The following is a 21529-nucleotide window of genomic DNA, read 5'->3' on the forward strand; positions in this document are numbered from 1 at the left end:
TAATCTTATAACAGCGGGGCAGAAGCCGTCCTTGAGCCTGGTGGTTTGTACTTTCAAGATTTTATACTTTCTGCATGATGGGAGTGGGGAAATGAGAGAATGGCCAGGGTGGGTGGGGTCGTTAATCACGTTGGTTGCTTTACTTAGGTAGCGAGAGGTACAGACAGAGACCATAGAAAGAAGGCTAGTTTCTGTGATTTGCTGAGCTGTGTCCATAACTCAGCAGTTGTTACGGGGCCAGATAGAATGTTTTCTATGCTGCAGTGATCAAAATAGTCAACGGGGACCATGCCAGATTTCTTTAGCCTTCTGAAGAAGACGAGGCTTTAGTGAGCTTTCTTGCCCATGATGTGTATGCGGTTGAACCAGGCGATGTTCATTCCCGGGAACGTGAAGCTCTCAGTCTTCTCCATCTCAACATTGTTGAACTAGACAGGAGGATGTGCACCACTCCCTCTCAGAAGTTAGTGACCAGCTCTTTTGTTTTGCTGACATTCAGGTAAAGATTGTCGTCCTGACACCATGTTACTAAGCTTTGTATCTCCTTCCTGTAATCAGACTCATGTTTATTTGAAATTCACCTGCTATGGTGGTATCATCTGCAAACTTAGGTAGATTTAAAGCAGAATCTGGCCATGCAGTCATGAGTGTACAGGGTGTACAGTGACATGTAGAGCACAGTGTTTCAATAATCACGGAGCAGGGGTTACTATCTATCCTTACTGATTATAGTCTGTTGGTCAGGAAGTCAAGGACACAGTTTTGGAGGGAGGCGCTGAATCCTAGGAAATTAAGCTTTGGGATGAGTTTGCTCGGAATTATAGTGTTAAAAGTGGAACTGTAGTCAATAAGTAATAGTCTGACGTATATGTCTTTACTGTCCAGATGTTCCAAGAAATGAGTGTAGGAACATCTGGAGTTGAGAGATGAATGCACTTAGAACAAGAATTAAAAGCGGGAATAGACCATTTCACTGATGCTCCACCATTCAATGACTACATGGCTGAGTTGGCATTTGGATTCAACTTCATTTTCTTGTAGAAACACATAATGCTGTGACCTAAAAATAGATCAGCCACATCCTTGAATACAATTAAATGACTCAGCATCCAGATCTTCCCCCGTATCCCTTCATGCTCTGACCAATCAAGAATCTATCAACCTCTGCCAAATGTATATTCTTGGTCTCCACAGCTGCCTGTGGCAAAGAATTCCACAGATTCACCACACAGGCTAGAGAAATTCCTCCTCGTCTATGTTCTAAAAAACACCCCTCTATTGGGGCTGTGTTCTCTGGTCTTAGAGTCTCCCACCATAGGAAACATCTTTTCCATGTCCACTCTATCAAGGTCTTTCACCATTTGATAGGTTTCAGTGAGGTCACCCCTCGTTCTTCTGAGTTCTAGTGAATACAGGCTCTCAGACACTTTTCATATGACAAGCCATTGTACCCTGAAATCATTTTAGTGAACCTCCTTTGAACCTTCTCCAATTCCAGCACATCCTCTCTAACATAAGGGACCCAAACTGCTCACAATACTCCATGTGAGGCCTTACCAGTGCTTTATAAAGTCTTAATGTTATATCCTTGCTCTTGTATTCTAGTTCATTTGAAGTTAATGCTAATATTGCTTTTCCCTTTCTCACCACGGACTCAACCTGCGAATTAACTTTAAGGAACACTGCACAAGGAGTCCCTTTATGCCTCATTTTTTGTGTTTTCTCTCCAATTAGTAAATAGTCAATCTTTTCATTACTTCTATCAAAGTGCCTGACCATACACTTCCCAACACTGTAATCCATTTGCCTTTTTTTTGCCTATTCTCCTAATCTGTTTAAGTTCTTCTGTAGCCTGTCTACTTCCTAAAAGCTACCTGCCCCTCCACCTATCTTCATATTATCTGCAAACTTAGCAACAAGGTCATCAGTTCCATCATCCAAATCATTGACATATAAAGTAAAAAGAATCGGCCCCAACACAGACCCCTGTGTAACACCACTTGTTGCTGGCAGCCAACCAGAAATGGCTCCCTTTATTCTCACTCTTTGCCTCCTGCCAAGGATCCACTGCTTTATCCTTGCTAGACTCTTTCCTGTAATACCATGGGCTTGTAGCTTGTTAAGCAGCCTTATGTGTGACACCTTGTCAAAGACCTTCTGAAAATCCAAGTACACAACATCAACTGATCCTTCTTTGTCTATCCTCCTTGTTACTTCTTCAAAGAATTCCAACAGATTTGTATGGTAAGATTTTCCCTTGAGGAAATCTGACTACAGCCTATTTTGTCATGTGCCTCCAAGTACACTGAGACTTCGTCCTTAATAATCAACTCCAACATCTTCCCAGTCACTGAGGTCAGACTAACTGGCCTATAGTTTCCTTTATTTTGCCTCTCTCCCTTCTTGAAGAGTGGAGTAACATTTGCAATTTTCCAGTCTTCCTGAGCCATTCCAGAATCTAGTGAATTTTGAAAGGTTATTACTAATGCCTCCACCATCTCTTCAGCTACCTCCTTTAGAACTCTGGGGTATACACCATCTGGTCCAGGTGACTTAACTACCTTCAGAGCTTTTAGTTTCCCAAGAGTAATGGTAACTTCACACACTTCATGTCCCGGACACCAGGAACTTCTACCATACTTACTAATGTCTTCCACAGTGAAGACTGATGCAAAATACTTATTCAGTTTGTCTGCTATTTCGTTGTCCTCCATTACTACCTCTCCAGCATCATTTTCCAGTGGTCCGATTACCACTGCCACCTCTCTTTTACAGTTTCTGTATCTAAAGGAACTTTTGGTATCTTCTTCAATATTATTGGCTATCTTACTTTCGTAGTTCATCTTTATCTTCTTAATGACTTTTTTAGTTGCCTTCTGTTGATTTTTAAAAGCTTCCTAATCCTTTAACTTCCACTAATCTTTTCTCTATTATATGCCCTCTCTTTGGCTTTTATGTTGGCTTTGACTTGTTAGCTACAGTTGTGTCATCTTTCCTTTCAAATACTTCTTCCTCTTTGGGATTTATATATTCTGTGCCTTCCGAATTGCTTCCAGAAATTCCAGCCATCACTGCTGTGCCAACATCCTTGCCAGTGTTCTTTTCCAGTCAATTCTGGCCAACTCCTCTCTCGTGTCTCTAATTTTATTACTCCACTTTAATACAGATACATCTGACTTTAGCTTCTCCTCAGATTTCAGGGTGAATTCAATCATATTATGATCACTTGCCATAAGGGTTCTTTTACCTTAAGCTCTCTAATCAATTCTGGTTCATTGCACAACACTTGGTCCAGAATAGCTGATCCTCTAGTGGGCTCAACCACAAACTGCTCTAAAAAGCCATCTCATAGGCACTATAGAAATTCCCCCTTCTGTAATCCAGCACCAACCTGATTTTCCCAGTCCACCTTCATATTGAAGTCCCCTATGATTTCTTATCACCCATGGAATTGTGACACTATGTCCCCAGTTCTAAACTCCTCAAAAGAAAAAAAAAATTAACATCTTCTTCATGAAGTGCATTTTCACATTCTTATTTACTTTCTTCAACACAGGAATTCATTCATCTCGTCAGATTGATGAGGTCTCAGAACAAACAGATTGCATCATTCTTATTCCCATAGAATATAAAACAGGGCAGGATGGGCCATTTGCCCACAATGTAATGCTGAACAAGCATGAAGCAACAAATCAAAAACATCCAAATGCTAATCCTTACATCTGCCTCACGTTCATGTGCCTATTCAAACATCTCTTAAAAGCCTCTGATGTATCTGCCACTACCACCATACCAGGCTGCACATTCCAGATATCCACCACTCTCTGAGTAAAAAAACTTGCCCTTCATATCTCTCTTGAACATATTCCACTCACATTTAATGCATGCCCTTCATATCCCCTTTGAACATATTCCACTCACATTTAATGCATGCCCTCTGGTATTAAACATTTCAACCCTGGGACACAGATACTCCCTGTTTACTCTATCTATGCCTCTCATAGTCTTAGAACCCTCTATCAGATCTCCCCTCAGCCTCCAGTGCTCCAGAGAAAACAACCCAAGTTTATTGAGCCTCTTATGATAGCACGTACCATCTTAACCAGGCAGCATCCTGGCAAATCTCTTCTGCACCCTCTCAAACCCTCAACATTCTTCCTATAGTGAGGTGAGCAGAACTGTATGCAGTACTCCAGATGTGGCTTAACCAGAGTTTTATAAAGCTGCAACATAACTTCCTGACTTTTAGCTCAGTGCCCTGACTAATGAAAGCAAGCACACCATAAGCCTTCTTAACCACCTTATCGATCTGTGTAGCCACTTTCAAGGAGCAGTGAGCTTGGATCCCAAGAAGTCCCTACCCGGCAACACAATTAAGGATCTTGTCCTTAATAGTGTACTGTCTCCTTACATTTGCCCTTCCAGGGTGCAACACATCACATTTATCTGAGTTAAACTTCATCTGCTATTTTGCTGCCCATATCTGCAACAGATCTATATTGCACTGTTTTCTTTGCCAATCTTCTACACTATCCATAACTCCACCAATCTCGGTATTGTCCACAAACTTGCTAACCCACCCATCTGCATTTTCATCCAGGTCATTTACATACATCACAAACAGCCTAACTCCACTAATTACATACCTCCAGCTCGAATGTCCCTTCAACCACTATGTCCTCTGTCTTCTATGCACAAGCCATTTCTGAATCCAAACAGGCAATTTGCCATGGAGCCCATGCATCTTAATCTTCTGGATTAGTTTCCTTTGAGAGACTTGTTAAATGCCTTACTAAAATCCATGTTGACAACATCCACTGCCCTACCCTCATCAGTCTCTCTCATCACCTTGTCAAAAAAAACACTATTTCTCTGTAGTTTAGCAAAGTATTCTCTTGTGCACACCCAACAGCTCCTCTTTGATGCTTTTTATCACATACCTGGACTAAGGGGCATTGCACAGTACGTTTTTGGGACGTATTGTATGAGGAAACCAGTATATTAGCGGAATCCCATGGAAGCATGGTGAGAATATGTAAATTCCATTGTGTAGTAACGAAGGTCAGGATTGCACACCCATTGCTAGAGTTGCAAGATTGCTGAGGTGGTGTACCATTCTTATGGATCCCCTTGTCAAGATCATGAACATGAGAAAATCTGCAGATGCTGGAAATCCAAGTCTGTCTGTCTCTCTCTCTCTCTCTCTCTCACTCACTCACTCACTCACTCACTCACTCACTCACACACACACACACACACACACACACACACACACACACACACACACACACACACACACACACACACACACACACACACACACACACACACACACACACACATTTCTCCAGCATTTTGTGTGTGTTGTCAAAATCATGGCTGATTTATCTCAGCACAACTTTACTGCACTCCCAATATCCTATGAGTCCCTTATTATTCAGAAAACACTTGCTGTATGGAATGAATGTAATTACTGGGTTTCCTCAGTCTCTGAAGTAGAAAATTCTAAAGATCCACCGCCTTCATAGTGAAGAAATTTGTCTACATACTGTTCCTAATCCTCTTATTCTCCAGTTCTAGACTCTTCAGCCAGGATAAATAATTGCCTAGTATTCACACTGTCAAAGCTTTAACACCTTTGGAGCTTTCAATACGTTTCATTTCTCTGAACTCTAGGGAATATTGACAAGGTCTACTTCCTCTCTCCATATTTGGCAAACCTGACATCCCTGGAACTAATCTGGTAAATCTTTGGCTGCAACCCCCTTTTTGGTAAGGAGACCAATACTGTACACAGTACTCAGCTCTCATAATAAAGGAAAACATACAATTTATTTTTCTAATTGCTTAATGCTCAGGACAGTACAATAAACAATTAGGAAAGTTGCTTTGAACATCATCATTTCCCAATCTGTCATCATTATGAAAAATGTCCAAGTAAATGACCTTACAATTGTTCACATTATATTCCATCTGTTGTGTTCTCACCAACTCACTTAACTCACCTACATTCACAGGAAGATTCTTTACATCCTTCTTCTTTTACCTACTTTTGTATCCTGAATCTATAATTTGAAAGACGTAATTTCATACAGAAGGATGGTATTTAATACAAATGGAAGCATGTGACACGTATACGAAACTGTAATTGTGTCACATGAAGAATATAGATGGAGAACTTAAAATGAAAAATTAGAAGGGCAGAAATGGGCCATTAAATATCTTTGGCAGGTAAAATTCAGAAGATATTGGGAGCAAGAGGGTAGTCAGGGAAAATAGCAGTGTGTGTGTAGAGACAGGAGATGTGAATGTGGTTCTAAATAATACCTTTTGGCTGTATCCACTAAAGAGAGGAATGTGGAAGATTGAGCTGTAGGAACCCCACCCCATTTATGACATTTACTGGGAGTGATGTATATGAAGGGCCTGAAGCATTCTTAAGGATCCCTACCACCCATCCCACAATCTCTTAGACCCACTACTGTGAGGAATGAGGTACAGGAGCATCAAGACTAGGACTGCCAGACTGAGTAAAAGCTTCTTTCCCCAGGCTGTGAGACTAATGCCACCACAGAGGTCTCATCACTAGGACAGAAAGCTTTGGATACTGGTGAGGGAGAGTGACCTACTTGGGTGGGGGGGGGGGGGTGCTGAGTGACTGGGTCTCTGGCAGTGAGTCTGGTGCTGTAGCTCAGAAGAGATGAGGTGAAGAGGACTGCAGTGGTGATAGGAGATCCCATAGTCAGAGTAACAGAGACGAGATTCTGTGGGTGCGATAGAGATACAGGATGGTATGTTGCCTCCTTGGTGCCAGGAACAGGGATGTCTCAGATCAAGTCCATGACATTTTAAAGGGGAAGGGTGAGCATCTAGAAGTCTTGGTACATATTGGCACTAATGACATGGGTAGGAAAGCTGAGCAGAAGTTGAGGAGAGATTTTAGGGAGCTATGTAGAAAGCTGAAACACAGGACTTCCAGGATAGTAATCTCTGAATTGGTGCCCACACCATGCACCAGTGAGAGTAAGAATAGGATGATTTGGCAGATGAATGTATGGCTGAGGAACTGGTGTGGGGGCAGAGGTTCAGATTTATGGATCATTAGGATCTCTTCGGGGTAAGATGCGGTCTGCACAAAAGGGACCAATATCCTTGCAGACGGGTTTGCTAGAGCTGTTTGGGAGGGTTTAAACTAATTGGCAGGGGGATGGCAACTGGAGTGATGGTGCTGACGATGAGGTAGTTGGTTTGCAAACAGAGACGATTTGTAGTGAGACTGCTGGCAAAAAGGCTGATGATAGGGCAAAATTGCAGTCAACAGGATGAGTGCAACATAGAAGACAGAGAATCGAAAAGGGTGAAATCAGGACTGAAGGTGTTTGAATTTGTACAGTATACAGAATAAGGTAGATGGTCTTGTAGCACAGCTACAGATTGAGATTTATGACATTGTGGGCATCGCTGAATCATGGCTGAATGAAGCTGGGAGCTTAACATTCAAGGATACATGTTGTATCAAACGGACTGTCAGGTAGGCAGAGGGGATGGGGTAGCTCTGTTGGTACAAAATGAAATCAAATCTTTCAAAAGATGTGACATAGGATTAGAAGATCTAGAATCCTTGTGGGTAGAATTAAGAAACTGCATGTGTAAAAAAAAAACACCAAAAAAAAACCCTGATGTGAGTTATATATAGACTCCTAAACAGTAGTAAAGATGTGGTCTACAAATTACAATGGGAGATAGAAAATGCATGTCAGAAGGGCAATGTTACTGTTGTAACTGTGAACAAAGTCAGCAGAGAGCCTTTGTTTGGAACACATAAAAGCTGGCAACTTTTGGAGTCATATGAGAGAGAGAGACAGAACTGCCATGAACCAACATTATAGCACATTTTTGTATGTTAAAGAACAAGGTAACAGGACCATTTCTATAGTTACAATGCCCTTATCATGCTTCTTTTGAGCTGCATGTAATTTTTTAATGGTTGTATCTTCCCACCAACACACCCAAAAGGAGTGTGAATTACTGTGGTCTCTGAGTCATATTCATGCAGTGGGACGTCAACTGCATTCATACATATGCAGACATCTAAAATCAATTAGATGTTTCCTGTTCTAAGTGGCATTTAAAATTTAATCTACAATCCATATTCAGATCTCAAGGTTGGTTGTAGTTGAGATTTGAGATTAATATTTGCTATATACTTTAACTCCTGAAAATGTCCTAACATTACGATACTAATGGTTGATTACAAAAGCAGGTAGATTGGGAAAATGAGGTTAGTGCTGGATCTCAAAACAGGGAATTTCTAGAATGCCTTAGAGAAGCTCGAGGTTGAGCCCACTGGGGGGGGGGGGGGGATCAGCTATTCTAATTTGAGTGCTGTGCAATGGACTGGAATTGATTAGAGAGCTTAAGGTAAAAGAACCCTAATGGCAAGTGATCATAATATGATCAAATTCACCCTGAAATTTGAGAAAGAGAAGCTAAAGTCAGGTGTATCAGTATTTTAGAGTGGAGTAAAGGGAATTATAATGGCATGAGGGAGGAGTTGGCCAGAATTAATTGGTATAAAGAACACTGGCAGGGATGAAGGCAGAACAGCGATGTCTGGAATTTCTGGAGCAATTTGGAAGGCACAGTGATATACATTCCAAGAGGAAGAAGTTTTCTAAAGGTAGGATGACACAACCATGGCTGACAAGAGAAGTCAAAGCCAACATAAAAGCCAAATAAAGGACATAAAATAGAGCAAAAATAATGGGAAGTTAGAGGATTGGGAAGCTTTTAAAACCAACAGAAGGCAACTAAAAATGTCATAAGAATAAAAAGATGGAATACGAAGGTAAGCTAGCCAATAATAAAGAAAATAATATCAAAGGTTTCATCAAATGCATGAAATGTAAAAGAGAGGTGAGAATAGCAATCGGACTACTGGAAAATGATGCTGAGAGATAGTAATGGGTGACAAACAGATTAAGCATTTGGCTTCACTCTTCGCTGTGGGAGACACTAACAGTATGCCAGAAGTTCAAGAGTGTCAGCGGGCAGAAGAGGATGAAGTTGCCATTACTTTGGAGAAGGTTCTTCGGAAACTGAAAGGTCCAAAGATAGATAAATCACTTGGACTAAATGGTATACACCCCAGGGTTCTGAAAGAGGTGGGTGAAGAGATTGTCGAGGAATTAGTAAAGATCTTTCAAGGATCAATTGATACTGGCATGGTTCTGGAGGAATGGAAAGTTGCAAATGCCACTCCACTCCACTCTTCTGACCTCAGTAGTTGAAAGTTGTTGGAGTCGATTATTAAGGATGTGGTTTTGCAGCACTTGAGGGCATATGATAAGATAGCCCATAGTCAACATGGTTTTCTTAAGAGAATATCTTGCTGACAAATCTGTTGAAGAAATAATGAGCAGGATAGACAATGGAGAATCAGTGGATGTTGTGTACTTGGATTTTCAGAAGGCTTTTCACAAGCTGCCACACATGAGGCTGCTTAACAAGTATTACAGGAAAGATACTAGCGTGAATTGAGCATTGGCTGATTGGTAGGAGCAAAGACTGGAAATAAAGGGAGCCTTTATTCAAGGCCACCCTGACTTGTGGTGTTCCACAGGGGTCTGTGTTGGGACCACTTCTTTTTATGTAATATGTCAGTAATTTGGATGACAAAATTGATGGCTTTGTTGCCAAGCTTGTGGATGATATGAAGATAGGTGGAGAGGCAGATAGTTTTGAGGGAGTAGAGAGGCTACAGAAGGACTTAGACGGATTAGGAGATTGGGCAAAGAAGTGGCAGATGGAATACAGTGTCAGGAAGTGTATGGTAATGCATTTGGTAAAGAAATCAAAGTATAGAATATTTTCTAAATTGAGAGAAAATTTAAAAATCTGAGGTGCAAAGGGACTTCGGAGTTCTTGTGCAGGATTCCCTAAAAGGTTAATTTGCAGGTTGAATCGGTGGTGAGGAAGGCAAATGCAATGTTAGCATTCATTTCAAGAGGACTAGGACATAAAAGCAAGGATATACTGTTGAGGTTCTATAAAGCACTGGTGAGGCCTCACTTTAATTGTTGCGAACAGTTTTTTGCCCCTTATCTAAAAAAGGATCTGATATTACTGGACAGGGTTCAAAGGAGTTTCATGAAAATGATTTTGGGATTGAAAGGCTTGTCATATGAGGAGCATTTGATGGCTCTGGGCCTCTACTCACTGGAATTCAGAAGAATGAGGGGTGACTTTATTGAAACCTATCGAATGTTGAAAAGCCTCAATGGAGTGGATTTGGTGGGGGAGTCTAGGACCAGAGGACACAGCCTCAAAATAAAGTGGCGTCCTTTTAGAATAGAGATGAGAGAAATTTCTTTAGCCAGAGAGTGGTGAATCTCTGAAATTCATTGCCACAGGTTGCTGTGGTGGCCAAGTCATTGTGTATATTTAAGTCAGAGGTTGATAGGTTCTTGATTAGTCAGGGCATGAAGGGATACAGGGAGAAGGTAGGCAATTGGGGCTGAGAGAGGAATGGATCAGCTATGATGAAAACGTGTAGCAGACTCGATGGGCCAAATGACCTAATTTTGCTCCTATATGTTATAGTCTTAGTCTCTACTGTTTACATGTGCTGCACAGTTCACATACATTTTGAATTATATTTTATTAACTTGTAATACAGGCAGTCCCCGAGTTACGAAAGTCCAACTTACGGACAACTCATACTTGTGAACCGAGGAAGGAGAATGCCATCCGCCATTTTAAGTTGGATCGCGATGCCGTCAGCCATTTCAAGTTGTTGCCATTGACACTGCGTTGAGTGTTTAACTTTGTATTTGGCTTGAATTTTTCTTAACAAGATTCACCCTGACCCCGCACCCCCCCCCCCCCCCTTCTGTTTGGCTGGTGGCACAGTCAGATCAGCGCCGGGCTAGAGAACAGAGGGTCCCAAGTTCGATTTAGTGACAGACCGCTTCCGTTCCAGGTTGATATCGATTCAGTGACTCCCATACCATCCGTGCCGGGTTGATGTTGAGCTCGCAACTCGACCTCGTAAAAAAAACACTGCCTCCTCCAGTTTAAATTCCCACACGGAATATTGTGGAGGATCAAATACCCAAACCCAGCACAGCCCCCACTTGTCCCATTTAACCTGTCTCAGTGCGGTGCAGTTTAGCACCCGAGGAATTCAGTGCTGTGGTCCTTAGGACCCAGCAGACCTCAGGAGTCGGCACAGGTCAGGACACACCGCCCGCAGTGTTTCTGTTCCATTGACGGGAAGCGATCTCGATTGAAAATAAAGTGGAAATAATAAAGCATTTGGAAAGAGGTGAAACACCATTGGTCATTGGAAAAGTGTTAGGCTACAGTCGGTCAACTATCGGAACAATTTTAAAGGGTAACGGATAAAGTGAGAGTAATGGAGCATGTGAAGGCCCTGCCCCGATGAAAGCTACAATTATTACTAAGCAACGCAGTGGTTTATTGGAATACATACATTTCTTAAGTGTTTTATATGCATAGAAAGGTAAAATATATACTATGTACTAAAACAAATGTTTGACTAACTGACGTTAAATAATACTGGATGTACTTGTTCGGACTTCCGTACAAATCCGACCTAAAGACGGACTCGGGAACGGAACTTGTACGTAACCCGGGGACTGCCTGTATTTTGTTTTATGCACTGTGTGTGATATCCGTGTTGTGGGTGCACTGTGATTCAGAGGAACATTGTGTCCTTCGCTTGTATAAATGTGCTGTCTGATGACAATAAACTTGAACTTGAAGAGTATTTGTGAGCTGCCCCAGCACTTCCTTAGGCTGCTTTGGTTGATAACACAAATGATTCATTTCACTATGTTTCAATTCACTATGTATCATAAATAAATGAGTACATTGATAGTCTGGAGCATGTCATTATTAAGAGAGTTGAGGTGTTGGGTGTCTATGGATGCTTGAGGGTGGATAAATGCCAGGGCCAAATGAGATCTATTCTAAAATGCTATGGAAATCAAGGGACTAGGTAATTGAGGCCTTGACAGAAATAATACTCTTTATTTGCCACAGGATAAGTACGAGAAGGCTGGAGCTGTTATTTATTTAATAAGTACAGCAAGAATAAGGTAAGTGGCTTACTGGTTGGTTAACCTTTTGTCAGTGATAAGAAATTTACCAGAGAAAAATCTAAAGGATAGTAATTTTGCAGCTGTGGATAAGCAGGTGTTAATTGAGGATAGCATAGCTTTGTGCACTAATTGAGTCTTTTAAAAGGAGGTAATTAGGAAGAAAGGTAAAGTGCATATAGACTTTGCCTATATGCACTTTACTGAAGCATTTGATGGGATCCCACATGTTAGGCTGGTCCAGAGGTTAAAGCACAGATAATCCAAAGCAAGATATCTAATTAGATCCAAAATTGGCTTGGTGATGGAGGATGGGGGTAGTGGTGGAAAGAGCTTTTCTGATTTCTGTTGTTCCTCATTCCTGCTACCTTACATTCTCCAGTACATCTGGCATGATTTTTGTATCTTCTATGAAAAAAATACAAAGTATTTGTTTAATTTTTGTCATTTTTTAAAATTCTCCATTACAAATTCTGCTAGCTCTTTGAGAAATCCACATTTGTTGTCACTGTTTACCTTTTTACCATAAGCTGGTATTTTCATAAAGCACTGTGTGTCTTTTATACAGTTTTAACTCTTGGGAAGCTTCACTGATGTGTTTACTTAAAAAGTTTATGTACATATCCTCTTCTATTTTGGTTTGTAGACAAATTAATTCTATAAACAACTAGATGTGTGTGTGTATATATATATATATATATAAAATAACATTTAGTGCCGAGCTTATGCAATCAGGTTCAGCTATGATACACAGAACCTACATTGACAACGTCATAGCCTTGGGGGGAAAATGAAATGATGGCGAACAGTTTAATAAGTATTACTTTCTGTAGAAATGATATGTTTTATATACTAGTTCTAAAGATTGTATAAGATATGAGCAGTTTAATGTATTTAATTACATAGGTAGGTATGGGTCATTAAAGACCTACATAAGCTATTAAATGAAAGGTGACTTGTAACATAATATGAAAGCAGCATCTATAGTGAGTGTACTTATTGTATAGCTATTTACTTACTGTGAAACCTACTTAAAATATACTATATTTTAAGACAGAGTTGACAAAATGGTCATCAACTTCATGTTTGCCAATATTGTGCATGTTTTTAATGTGTCATAAGATAATCACTTCTGCACTGATAGCAAGCATTTAACTCAAAGTGTCCTGTCTCACAAATGAACATTTTCAGCTTCTTGCTTCCACAGGTTGGGTTTACTATTCTGAAAATGCATGATTTCTTGTCAGGGAATTCCTTACAGAAAGAATGATGAATGTATCATATTGGCATTCATTGGGAATACTAGATGTACAATCCTTGGAATTAGCCAAGATACATCTGGATGCTGTAATGAGAGGCACTGTTAATTTTAGGTTGGACATCTGGAATTGTTTAACTGTATTCAGCCTAGGAGATTTTAATAGGATGTGGTGGGTCAAGATGGTTTCTTTGATCTTTATTTGGTAATTTCTGTTAAATTTCATATAAAAATCTTATGACAGTGTTGTGCAAGATAATCATGTTTTAATTTCACATTTCATTTGCTGTGCACATTTTTGCTGTGTCTTATAACAAACAGCAATTAACTCAGAGTGGATCAGTCAGTAGTACGTTGATTTTATTTGTAGCAAGGGAAGACTAGCACTGCAGAAGATCTGGTGATCACTTCCAAACGAAGGCAGCACAGTCATTCCTTTATACATATGTACATCTACTGCTTGTCAGTTCAAGGACAGGGCGCATTCTGTTTTTCTGCTTAATCAGTGTACTTGCTATTCTTCCAGTATTGGAATCTGCAGTTTGGCAAGGACTCGGGGTTCATTGACATAATGTTGCACAAACTCTATTAACAAAGCAATCTGGTATAATACAGGTTCAATTTTGTTACAACAAGTAAAGGACATTTCCACACGTTTGAGCATTCTGCAGTAAGTTGTACATTCAGAATTGATTATGATCTTTATGTTCTAAATGTATAATTTGTATTCCTTTATCTTTAACAAAGGTCGGAGTTACTTCACAAAAGTCTATGAGGCTGTTACCTGCATCAGGACGCCGAACTACCCAAAAGGTCAATTTTAAAACTATCAGTTAATCTAAGTTGATATTTTTGGTTAATTAAAATAATTGTATTAGTAGCATAAGTTAACATTGCAGGTGTTTTAAAATGTTATTTTCGTGTTAATTTAATAATTATAGTACATTGTGCGAGTTATAAAAGTTAAAATTAAAAATGATTTGTGGGGTTAGAGTTGAGAGGTGAGTAGTAGAAAAGAGGCAGAGAGGAAGACTCGGACCATTGTGGAAGAGAAAGAAAGATTAGCAAGAAAGTGATGGAGCAATAGGGGAAAGAGGAAGATGGTGCAGATTAGAGAGTGTGGAAGAGAGGAGAAAATTAGGGATGATAGAGAGAATGGGTGATAAGCGATGAGGGATGGAGAGGAAAGGGAGAGCTGTGAAAGAGAGAAGAGAATGAATTAGGAGGGAGATATGGAGAGGGAAGAGGAAGAGTTAGGGTGAAGGGGTAATTGAAGGAGAATTGGTGAGAAGAGGAAGGATGAAGAAAGGCAGAGATGAGAGATATTGTTGAAGCTGGGAGGGGAAGGACAATGTGTGAGAAGGAGAGGAGAATGGAGGGGAGAGAGAGGGAAAGGGTGAGAGGTATTTGGAGGGAGAGACTGGTTAAAGAGAGGGAGAGAGCATGTAGGTGTTGTGAAAGGTGAAACAAAGGGTGGGGAAAAGGAGAGAACAAGACTGAGGTAGGGAGAAGGGAAGAGGGCAAGAATGGTGTGGGAAATAATAGAGAATAGGAGTCAATAATGGCAGCTCTAAGTAATTTCTTATGAAGATAGTCATTTGATTTTCCATTTCCAGTGTAACTATTGGGGGAGGAGGTCAAGAAAGTTAGAACTCTACCCTTGGTAGAGGCAGGTTCGATTTTGTCATTTAAAAAAAAATGGATAGGTATATGGACAGGAAAGGGATGGAGGGTTATGGGCTGAGTGCAAGCAGGTGGGACTAGGTGAGAGTAAGCGTTCGGCACAGACTAGAAGGGCCGAGATGGCCTGTTTCCGTGCTGTAATTGTTATATGGTTATATGATAAAGCAACCGTTAGATTACCTAGCCAGGATATATTTGCCATATGTTAAAAAACTTATACTGGAATCTTACGTTTCTCTCTAAACTACCGTAGATTCCGGATTATAAGCCGCTACTTTTTTCCCACATTTTGAACAGCTTTGAACTCTGCGGCCTTTAATCCAAAGCGGCTAATACATGCCGCCTCGTAAACATTTTGCCTCGTAACAGTAGACCAATAAAATTGATGAGTAGTTCACAGAGGTCCAATGAAATTGTACGATAAATCAAGCGCACTTTCACAATTAAATTATTGTAAATCAGTCATTTGTACTCACCCTCATCAACATGGAAAATACTCGAAGAAAAGCAAGACCCGAGCGCATCAGACCCGATTAGACCCGATCGCGTTACGCAAGCGCGTCAGACCCGATTAGACCCGATCGCGTTACGCAAGCGCGTCAGACCCGAGCGCGTCAGACCCGATTAGACCCGATCGCGTTACGCAAGCGCGTCAGACCCAATTAGACCCGATCGCGTTACGCAAGCGCGTCAGACCCAAGCGAAAACGCTGCTTTTAAGTTAAAGGCTCGCAGTATATATATTTTTACCAGTCGCTAGGAGATATTGGAATGTTGTTCGTGCTGTTCAGTAAAAAAGTATATGCAACGTAATTTGTGTTACCGATACGTATGTATATTTAAAAGTAGCGGTGCGGCCTAAAATCCGGTGCGGCCTTTACAATTAAAAAATTGATTTTATTTCTAAAATTAGAGCCAGCGGCTTTTAATCAGGTGCGCTCTGTAGTCCGGAATCTACGGTAGTTAAAATATACTTTATAGACCTTTGTTATTTTAATGTCTTTAATTTGTTCTATTAGGTTGTTATTGGCGATCAAGATGGAGTGGTTACTTGTTTTGGAATTAAAAAGGGAGAGGCAGTTGTAAGTATAAATTTTAGGTATTTAAATAAATACCTGCACAGGATTCTGTAATTAGAAGAGAAGGAAATAAAGGTGGAATCCACAAGATTTAGACTGTGTGCAAAGATATAGAGTATTCCAAGTTAAAAATAGTTGAAGAAAGTTTCATCAGTTTCATTGGATGACATCAAAACATGCCCAGATAAATTAAAATTAAAGCTTGAAGAGTAAAACTGAATTGAAATTGTTTGTAGTCAAACAATTAAAGGCTTTTAAAGTTGAGCTGTTTTAGCTTCAATCTAAGTACATTCTTATGAGGGATTAAGGAAGCAAAATGATCAAAATATTAGAGAATGAAAAAGATAGTTTAAAAGAGCATGTAGGAACAATGAGCTAGTAAAATAGGCTATTCAGATGATCTAAGGGCCTCATCTTAGAATCCACCACCTAAGATCTGGCTGCGTGAGACAACAACAGTAGCAATGCCTGGATCTTGATTTGACACACTGATCACAACAGTTTATTTGGGGTAAGTATAAGACCTAGGCCAAATCAAACGCAATGGGTTCATTTGGAATTAGTGGGGAAGAGTTTCTTGACTTTGGCCTGAAGAACAATTATATATGTATTAGCACACCTTGTAGTTCTTCAACTGTTTTAGAGCAGATTTTATTTCTTGTGCTTGAAAATATTCCAGTGGCTTCTTAAATGTGTGGTGCTGATATACTTTAAAGGATGTGTTTTTAAAGCTGCAACAGTTCAGGAGCAGCTTCTTCCCCTTCACCATCAGATTTCTGAATGGTAGATGAACCCATAAACATACTTCATTATTCCTTTTTTTTGCACTATTTATTTTGTAATTTATAGTAATTTTATGTATTTAAGTTGTACTGCAGCTGCTAAACAACTGAACTCACATCATTATAAGACATTGATAATAAACTTGATTCTGTATTCATGGATGTATATTTGAATTGTATACAGCCAGTGTTCAAGACCTTGCCAGGACAGAAAGTTTCCAGGTTGGAACTGGGAGGAGCTGTTGGTACTCCACAGGAGAAGATCTTCATAAGTGCTGGTTCAGAGGTGCGCGGGTTCACTAAAAAGGGAAAGCAGTTCTTGTCATTTGAAAGTAACCTCATGGAAAGTATTCGAGCCCTGTAAGTGGTTTGTTAGTTATATCTATCTAATTTTGTTCAGATTTAATACATACTGTGCCATACAACATTCCATTAATTAGTGGCCAAAGGTAGTTACGATTACTCTCCTTCACAAACTTTCTGTAAGCTCACTCCTTTTTATTGCTTCTGAAAATGTATTCATTTCTCTCCCAAGTGTGCTTCAGTTTGGAATTTGCATTTGTTGCCCATTTTCAAATGTAATCAGGTAATATACAAATCAATATAAAGAAAAAGCTCCATCTGCAAAAAGTAGGATTTCCTTTTGGCCAACCATTTTAATCCCTATCTCCATTCCCTTTCCAACATGCGAAGATGTGGCCACTCTCAGGTTGGAGGTGCAACACTTCATATTTCATCGAGGTAGCCTCCAACCTGATGGCGTAAACATCTGTTTCTCCAGCTGCCTGTATTTTTTACCCTCTTCCTTCCCTCTTCTTCAGTTCCCCACTCTGGACTCTTTTATCTCTTCTCCTCACCTATCACCTCCTGGTGCCACTCTTCCTTTTTGTCCCATGATCCCCTCTCCTCTCCTGTCATATTCCTTCTTCTCCAACCCTTTGCCTTTTTCCACCTATCACCTCCCAGCTTCTTAATTCATCCACCCCCCCCCCCCCCCCCCACCACCCATCTGGCTTCACTTATCACCTTCTAGCTTGCCATTCTTCTCCTTTCCCCAATTCTTATACTGGCATTTTCCTCCTCCTTTTCCAGTCCTAATGAAAGATTTGGCCCAATAGGTTGACTGTTTTGTCATTTCCATAATTGCTGCCTGACTTGCTGAGTTCCTCCAGTATTTTGTGTCTGTTGCTCTGTATATAAGACCATAAGATATAGGAAAAGAAGTAGCCCATTCAGCTCATCAAGTCTGCCCCTCCATTCAATCATAGGCTGATCCAATTCTTCCAGTCATCCCCACTCCCCTGCCTTCTCCCCATACCCTTTGATGCCCTGGCTAATCAAGAACCTATCTAACTCTGCCTTAAATACACCCACTGACTTTGCCTCCACAGCTGCTCGTAGTAACAAATTCTACAGATTTACCATCCTCTGACTAAAGTAATTTCTCCACATCGCTGTTCTAAATGGACGTCCTTCAATTATGCCCTCTTGTCCTAGGCTCCTCTACCATGGGAAATATCTTTGCCATATCTAATCTGTTCAGGCCTTATAACATTCAGAATGTTTCTATGAGATCCCCTCTCATTCTCCTGAACTCCAGGGAATACAGCTCAAGAGCTGCCAGATATTCATACGGTAACCCTTTCATTCCTGGAATCATTCTCGTGAATCTTCTCTGAACCCTCTCCTATGTCAGTATATCTGTTCTAAAGTAAGGAGCCCAAAACTGCACACAGTACTCCAAGTGTGGTCTCAGGAGTGCCTTATAGTGCCCCAACATCACATCCCTGCTCTTATATTCTGTACCTCTAGAAATGAATGCCAACATTGCATTTGCCTTTTTCTCAACCAACTCAACCTGGAGGTTAACCTTTAGGGTATCTTGCTGAATGACCCCCAAGTTCCCTTTTGCATCTCTACATTTTGAATTCTCTCTCCATCTAAATAATAGTCTGCCCATTTACTTCTTCCACCAAAGTGCATGACCATACACTTACCAACATTGTATTTCATTTGCCACTTCTTTGCCTATTCTCCTCAACTATCTAAGTCTCCCTGCAGGCTTTCAGTTTCCTCAACACTACCCGCTCTTCCATCTATCTTTGTATCATCAGCAAATTTAGCTACATTAATCCTACAGTCCAAATCATTGACATATATCATAAAAAGCAGCAGTCCCAACACCGACCCGTGTGGAACTCGACTGGTAACAGGCAGGCAGCCAGAATAGGATCTCTTTATTCCCACTCTCTGTTTGCTGCTGACCAGCCAATGCTCCACCCATGCTAGTAACTTCCCTATAATTCCATGGGCTCTTATCTTGCTAAGCAGCATCACGTGTGGCACCTTGTCAAAGGGCTTCTGAAAATCCAAGTACACCACATCTACTGAATCTCCTTTGTCTACCCTGTTTGTAATTTCCTCAAAAAATTGCAGTAGGTTAGTCAGGCAAAATTTTCAGGAAACCATGCTCTGTCGTAGCTCTCAACTCACAATTAGTGCGCCGGTTATTTCCAGCATCTGCAGAATCTCTTGTGTTTATGATATACAAATCAATAGTCTTTTGTTTATTTTCACTCACTTAGAAGAAATACTTATGCATGTGAACTTGTGTTTTGAGACTGCTGTTGTAATTTTCATTGTACTTTGTCTCCTCGTAGGTATGTGTCTGGTGCGAATCTTTTCCTGTGTGCAAGTTATATATATAACCACTATTGTGACTGTAAGGATCAGGACTACTACCTATCCAGTGACAAGATCAATGATATAATCTGTTTGCCAGTGGAAAAAGTGGACAGTATTACACCAATACTGGCCTGCCAAGACCGGGTGCTTAGAGTGTTAAAGGTAATATGGCAGAGTGCTGATATTACATTTTGGAGCAATTCTTCTGAGACAGAATTGAAGAATGTGGCCGTTTTCAATGTTTGCATTAACTTACTGCCATGTTTTTAAAAATGCATTTAAGGATAAATATAGTTAAAATGGTAATGAATTAAGTTTAGTATTCTTCCCCTAAGATTGTAAATGATAAGCAATTTTCTGGCACTAATGTATTGATCCAGGAAACAGTAGAAGTATTCTCTCAAGCCTTTGCTTTTTCTGGATGTTGAACTGAAGAAAAATTCAATCATAGATAAAGAAAATAATGGAAAGATATTAAGGAAAAAAAAGTATCCCATAATAGCAAGTAGGAGATTATGTAGACAGTAGCATTATACCTAGAAATTTGTTGTGCAATACCACAAAGTCAGCATTAGCAGGAATGTTAAAATAACATTAACTTGTTTCACAAATGTTTTTGAGTAAGTTAATACTGTGCTAATAAGGTATGAAATTTTGAGTGCAAGGTGCTGCTGCCTTAGCACTAATTTTCCCAAGCAGGTGATGTCAATATGAGTGCATTAATCAACATTCATTTCTAGCAAAAATTTCAACCACTTTTAATAATAGCGAAGGGTGATACTGAACATTATTTGGAGGTCTGACTTTACTCTTGTGCAATTAAAGCATAATCCTCTCTCTTGTCAAATAAAGCTCATGATGTCTGGTCCAAACTGGAATCCCAGTCAACATAACTCGCTTAAAAATTAAATGGCAGGATAAATTATGTGAAAATAGAAATAGTTCCATAGACATTGTCACCTGTCCTTCTATTGTATTATATATACTACTGACCCAAAGGAGCTGACACTGGCAGCAGGAAGTTACGATGGTGGAAGAGAATGGATGCACTTTTAGAATCTTCAAGTGACAAATATACACAAGTATCCACAGAGCTTTCAAAGCTGAGGTAACCCTAAATAAACAAATTGCCTCAAAGTCTTTGTAGTTTGACTGTGCTGAGAAATGCCACAAAGGTCGAGAATAACTGCACTGGCAAAATGGGAATCTTTAATTTTTGATAAATGGAGCTTTTTATGCACTAACTTGGAGTGGGTATTTGGCTAAACTGTGAGAGGCTCCCAATAGTGTAATCATTTCTACATGGTGGTCATGAATCTGAAGGTAATTCCCAGGCATCCTCTGCAACAACTGCCCTTTGCTGTAAGAAAAATGGGCAGGTAGCATTGTCCCTAGAAGAACCCTGCCACCTTTCTTCCACTTGCACTGGCCCCCACTCCCATTATTATACAGTCCAGTATAGCAGAAGAGTGGTAATGTAACTCTTTAGGGTAGTCTCCTAAGTTCAGCACTATGAGGGAAGGTGCTGGAAATTCAATCTGCTAATGCCTGCTGTTCCTGAAGCTGAACCTATTAGTGTTCATTTCTAAAATAACACTAGTGAATATCTTGATCTTGTTTTAGACTTTTTTGAAACTCTGTTAGGTATTGGTTCTTCCCAAGTTATGAATGCCTGACTGACCAACCAAGATGGCGGCGCGACGCAGTTTGCAGCAGCTACTCCGGAGTTGATATCTGTTATTTGTTAAGCGGGGTGCTGTGCACAATCCTAATCTGATGAAAAATGGACATGGGAGCACAGAGGAACATCTGGAAATCTCCAGGAAGGCCTTCTTCGTTGCTGCTGCTATTGTGAGGTCCGGGTCTCTGCTGAGAAGAACAGGCCCCGAGTCCTCGGGGTCGCATTGCTAGTGGCCGTTGG

The 21529-nt window shown here is 40.3% G+C and overlaps 1 protein-coding gene across 3 annotated transcripts in view; it reads left to right on the forward strand.

The window, feature by feature from the left end:
• bbs7 (Bardet-Biedl syndrome 7) overlaps nt 1–21529 on the forward strand; it is a 57907-nt gene that overhangs the window by 622 nt on the left and 35756 nt on the right. For all 3 annotated transcript variants that reach the window (XM_073042856.1, XM_073042854.1, XM_073042855.1), the window contains exons 2-5: nt 14128–14193; nt 16082–16144; nt 17108–17283; nt 19584–19770. In XM_073042856.1, the coding sequence (XP_072898957.1) occupies nt 14128–14193; nt 16082–16144; nt 17108–17283; nt 19584–19770 (492 nt within the window). The remainder of the gene's footprint in view (nt 1–14127; nt 14194–16081; nt 16145–17107; nt 17284–19583; nt 19771–21529) is intronic.

Source organism: Hemitrygon akajei, chromosome 4 (genome assembly GCF_048418815.1).
Source record: "Hemitrygon akajei chromosome 4, sHemAka1.3, whole genome shotgun sequence".
Classification (NCBI taxonomy): Eukaryota; Metazoa; Chordata; class Chondrichthyes; order Myliobatiformes; family Dasyatidae; genus Hemitrygon; species Hemitrygon akajei.